The 6,000-nt window shown below is 40.8% G+C and overlaps 1 protein-coding gene across 1 annotated transcript in view; it reads right to left on the reverse strand.

Moving 5' to 3' along the window:
• The window catches only part of LOC110520635 (interferon alpha/beta receptor 1b-like), a 28,610-nt gene extending 23,158 nt beyond the window's left edge, over positions 1–5,452 (reverse strand). Inside the window, exon 1 of the mRNA XM_036975286.2 lies at positions 5,248–5,452. Coding sequence (XP_036831181.2) covers positions 5,248–5,299 — 52 coding nt within the window. The 5' untranslated portion in view covers positions 5,300–5,452. The remainder of the gene's footprint in view (positions 1–5,247) is intronic.
• Between the last annotated feature and the right edge of the window lie 548 nt (positions 5,453–6,000).

The raw sequence follows: 6,000 nt of genomic DNA on the forward strand, positions 1-6,000 counted from the left end.
CCTTCCAGGATACCCCGGCCAGGTTGATTAGAAAGGCCTGCTCGCTGAAGTGTTTCAGGGAGCGTTTTACAGTGATGAGTGGAGGTCGTTTGACCGCTGACCCATTACGGATGCAGGCAATGAGGCAGTGATCGCTGAGATCTTGGTTGAAAACAGCAGAGGTGTATTTAGAGGGCAAGTTGGTTAGGATGATATCTATGAGGGTGCCCGTGTTTAAGGCTTTGGGGAGGTACCTGGTAGGTTCATTGATAATTTGTGTGAGGTTGAGGGCATCAAGTTTAGATTGTAGGATGGCTGGGGTGTTAAGCATGTTCCAGTTTAGGTCGCCTAGCAGCACAAGCTCTGAAGATAGATGGGGGGCAATCAGTTCACATATGGTGTCCAGAGCACAGCTGGGGGCAGAGGGTGGTCTATAGCAGGCGGCAACAGTGAGAGACTTGTTTTTAGAGAGGTGGATTTTTAAAAGTAGAAGTTCAAATTGTTTGGGTACAGACCTGGATAGTAGGACAGAACTCTGCAGGCTATCTTTGCAGTAGATTGCAACACCGCCCCCTTTGGCAGTTCTATCTTGTCTGAAAATGTTGTAGTTTGGAATTAAAATCTGGTTGCTCTGTGACTGCGATAACCCGAGAACAAAATTTGACTACAATAAAGTTGCCAATGTCTTTGCAAATGATCCAAAACAAGCCACGTATAGGAACATGCTTCAAATGAAAGCTCAGATGACTGCGTTAAAATAAAAACAGCAGGCTTATTACACACGAAAGACAATGGTCTAAATATCACCTCCGGTCGGTTTAGTCATCTTGCTTGGTTAATTTTGTCTTATAACAGTAGCTGGGTTTTTTTGTCACATAGCTAACCAAAGTTAGCAAACGTGTCACTTGTTGATTGTGTACATGTCACGCAAGCAAGGAATGATCATCATGTTGTTTGACCTGGATGCTTCACGTGCAACCACCACCCCTGCTAGGTTTTATTTTTTAAATTTAACATTCCGATTAATCGGTCGACCTCTAATAGCAATAGATACAGTGCATTCGGAGAGTTTTCAGAACCCTTGAATTTTTTCCACATTTTATTTACGATTTTATTTCTAAAACATAAGTATTCAGACCCCTTTGCCTACGAGACTCAAAAATTGAGCTCAGGTGCATCCTGCTTCCATTGATCATCCTTAAGATGTTTCTACAACTTGGAGTCCACCTGTGGTAAATTCAATAGACTGGACAAGATTTGAAAAGGCGCACACCTGTCTAGGTAAATTGCAACAGTTCTTAGGCGTTTTTAGTGCGCACGTGGGGGGTGCCGCCTACGCAGCCAGGATGCCTGCTAAACCAAGTATAACTATAAGAAATCGAAGATGTGTCAAATTTTATCCAGCTCAGGGGCTCCAGCTATGCATTTGGTTTGCTAACTAAGTGGCTAGATGTCAAGATTAAGTTTATTGGTCACTGTGGAGACATTCAATCCAATCCTGGATCGAGACCCCTGTTGCCTAAATTGTTGTGGAAGAACTGCGCAGATGCAAAGTCTGACGAGAGAATTTCAGTAAAATCTCCATTCGTTTTTAACATCTCCAAATAGTCTTAAATATTTGCTCCGAATTCAACGATATCTGCAGAAAGAAAGGGGTGTTAGCTATGACATGACACATTGAAAATATATGTTTTGGTTATTGAACTACAGTAAATAAAGTGGATTTACACCCAGTGACATAATTTAATTACGGGTCTCTGGTCTGTACTACACAGAAATGCAGAATTATGAATGTTATTCTCTTCATGGTGATGTAGCACATGCAGAGCTCTACAGTGGGAACACTTTACTCACATATGCGACTAAATATTATGCTGTGTGACCAGGATAAAAAATGTTTTATTTAGGAGCACCAATGCGCCTGGAACAATTAAGTATTCTAGCAATATTAGCGCAAATATTTTGCATTGTGTTCCTAAATTTCTTTGTGTGCACCGCCTACATTTATCTCAACTTCAACACGCATGTGCTCCTTATAAAATACGTCAACGACAACGTAGACCCAAGAAAGTACACAAAAGGTATAAATAGGCAATATCCTCCTTTGCCTACTTGGGCATTTTTCTAAATGAGCGCTGCATCCAAACAAGACGAAATTTGGTTGTTCCGGACCAAATCTGAACGAAGCATAGACATCTAAGTACACCACAGTACAGCTCAGTAGAGTACAGTGTACTCAAGTCGTGTGATCTACTGTGTACTGTACAGTAATGTACTCTACTGTGCTGTCCAAACTTGTGAACCCAACGATGGTGTGACTACTATAAATTCCAAATGTAGCCAATTGCAGAAATTCCGCTACCGAATTTTTCATAAATTCGATAAACAATTTTGGTAATGGAGTTGTTTTAATCACTTAATTCATAAACAAAATTGATATCAGTAAAAACACTAACTGAAAGGTCTAATTGTACTTGTTTCTTCAATTATCCTCCCTCATGAAAGACATTTGAAAATACACACCACATGGCCAAAAGTATGAGGACGCCTGCTCATCAAACATCTCATTCCAAAATCATGGCCATTAATATGGAGTTGGTCCCCCGTTTGCTGCAATAACAGCCTCCACTCTTCTGGGAAGGATTTCCACTAGATGTTGGAACATTGCTGCTATAACAGCCTCCACTCTTCTGGGAAGGATTTCCACTAGATGTTGGAACACTGCTGCAGGGACTTGCTTCCATTCAGCCAGGAGATCATTTGTGAGGTTGGGGACTGATTGTTGGGCGATTAGGCCTGGCTCGTAGTCGGCATTCCAATTCATCCCAAAGGTGTTCAATAGGGTTGAGGTCAGTGCTCTGTGCAGGCCAGTCAAGTTCATCCACACCGATCTCAACAAATCATTTCTAAATGGACCGCACTTTGTGCATGGGGGCATTATCATACCAAAACAAGAGATGGCTTCCCCAAATTGTTGTCACAAAGTTTGAAGCACAGAATTGTCTAGAATGTCGTTGTAATTGAAGACTTATCTCCCTCACCAACTTCAAACATCTGCTATCGGAGCAGCTAACCGATCGCTGCCACTGTACATAGTCTATCGGTAAATAGCCCACCCAATTTACCTACCTCATCCCCATACTGTTTTTATTTATTTACTTTTCTGCTATTTTGCACACCAGTATCTCTACCTGCACATGACCATCTGATCATTTATCACTCCAGTGTTAATCTGCTAAATTGTAATTATTCACCTACCTCCTCATGCCTTTTGCACACAATGTATATAGACTATTTTTTTAAATTAAAAAATAAATACAAATTCTACTGTGTTATTGACTTGTTTATTGTTTACTCCGTGTGTAACTGTGTAACTGTGTTGCTGTCTGTTCACACTGCTATGCTTTATCTTGGCCAGGTCGCAGTTGTAAATGAGAACTTGTTCTCAACTAGCCTACCTGGTTAAATAAAAGGTGAACAAATAAATAAATAAGTATCATTAAGATTTCCCTTCACTGGAACTAAAAGGGCCTTGACCAAACCATGAAAAACTGCCCAACCCATTATTCTTGCTCGAAACGTTACAGTTGGCACTATGCATTCGGGCAAATAGCGCCCTCCTGGCAGTCGCCAAACCCATTTTGAAAATACATGCTTGAACGTGCCAATAGGCTCGAGCTCGCTTGTTAGGCTCTGCCCACCTCCTTGCTCGTTCTACCTATTCAGATTAAATTTGCGCCCATTTGGAAACGACAGACTGTGGTGTATTTGGCTAATCCTTAGTCCAAATTAATGTACAGGTTTTGTTTAAAGCGCAAATTGTCTCGAAAACAAAACAGCCAAATACTCCGTATAAACGTGAATCGATTCACAATTCCGGTATGGTTCTAGCAACAAATCCCTTTACTGTCATATCACATCAATAATTTAACAAACGCAAAATATACTTACTGTACACCGGTTTAAAGATTAACACAGTTGTTCGGAGACGCTGATGGCTAGCTAATTAGCACAGGTAGCTGTTTTCCGTTAACAAGCACTGTAACGTGGAAATATGGCTGAGTGGCAATCCAATCCTAACCCTGTGTAATGGAACCGGGAGTCAAGGACGAGCTGTGCGTTCGTGAATTCAACTCTGGCCATCTATTCCGACTCCAGAGCGCTCTCGTCTGAGCGCCGGAGTGCAGAATAACTGTTTACAAACACTCAACACCTGTTGAATATGACCATTGTCAGTAAACGTCGGCAAAAAAACCCACAATACAATTATTGCCAGCAGCACAGGCACCATCCCTCTAGATAACATGAACACAACACAATCAGCTCTTCTAGCTTGGGTACTTGACTGCGGTTGATGTCGGAACGCTCCGATCAACCCTAAGGTGTTCAATAGGGTTGAGGTCAGGGCTCTGCAGTCCAGTCAAGTGTGCGCTCTGAATTTATGAACCCTGGCACTCCAGAGTGAATTAGACGCGAAAACGTAACAATTGTATCGATATAACATTGGGGCCAACATCTATATAGCTAATCCCAAATGTCGTCCTAATGTAGCTATCGAGTGGTGCAGCGGTCTAAAGCACTGCATCTCAGTGCTAGGGTTAGGATTACCACACCGCAGAGAGCCTGAAAACCAGCTTCTATCTCAAAGCCATCAGACTGTTAAACAGCCATCACTAACACAGGCAGGCTGCTGCCTACATACAGACTTTAAAATCATTGGCCACTTTAATAAATTGATCACTAGTCACTTTAATAATGTTTACAATAACTTGCATTACTCATCTCATATGTATATTACTGTATTTTATACCATCTATTGCATCTTACCTATGCTGCTCGGTCATTTCTCATCCATATAAATATATTCTTATTCCATTCCTTTACTTAGATTTGTGTGTATTAGGTAGTAGTTGTGGAATTGTTAGGTTACATATTAGATATTGCTGCACTGTCGGAACTAGAAGCACGAGCATTTTGCTACACTCACAATAACATCTGCTAATCATGTGTATGTGACCATTAAGATTTGATTTAGAGGCATCACTACAGACCCTGGTTTGATCCCGGGTTGTATCACAACCAGCTGGTGATCTGGAGTCCCATAGGGCAGTGCGCAATTGGCCCAGCGTTGTCCTGGTTAGGGGAGGGTTTTGGTCGGGGTAGGCTGTCATTAACCGATTTGCCTAGTTAAATAAAGATTTACAAATATGTAAAAAAAAAAAAAAGGGATCTCTAACTACAGCTAAATTAGCTAGTTGCTGTACTTACCATTGGTTATTGGGAGAGACCAGAGGAGAACGAGTGCAAAGCCCACCTTCATGATGAATAATGATTATTTAACAAGTAATCCAACGGTACGTTTTTCCCCAAAAAACTACCTTCACAGATCGTTCATCTTCCCAATCCCAGTTTTAGTTGCTGTAGCCAGTTGAGTTGCTCCCGGTTCAATGGAACATCACCGGATAAACAATCCGATATGGACGCCAACGCAATGACATATATGGAGATGTATGAATGACGTCGAAACTCAGTAACTTTACTCTGATTGGTCCTACGTGATTACGTTTTTTGTACAGATAGACAGATAGATAGATAGATAGCTTTGGCAATGTTAACACATATTTCCCATGCCAATAAAGCCCCTTGAATTGAATTGAATAGATAGATAGATAGATAGCTTCTTAGCTAGTTCGTTTGCAACAACAAAATAATATTTTTTAATAGCAAATCTGAATGCGATGCACACGAGGTCTATTCACAAAACGATCAGCTAGCGATTGTTTAGCTAACACTAGCTATTTAGCGAGCTAGATGGGTGACGCATTTATTTATTTGTATTTAACCTTTATTTAACTAGGCACGTAAATTAAAAACAAATTCATATGTACAGTGTTAAACTGTGCGAATAGTGTTGTTGCACGTATACCTAGCAGGTCAATTTAATTTAAAACCGCAACATTCTTCGCCCAGTTTAACACTGTAAATAGGAATTTGTTCTTAATTTACGTGCCTAGTTAAATA

This window comes from Oncorhynchus mykiss, chromosome 3 (assembly GCF_057628025.1).
Source record: "Oncorhynchus mykiss isolate SJ-2025 chromosome 3, ASM5762802v1, whole genome shotgun sequence".
In the NCBI taxonomy this organism is placed as follows: Eukaryota; Metazoa; Chordata; class Actinopteri; order Salmoniformes; family Salmonidae; genus Oncorhynchus; species Oncorhynchus mykiss.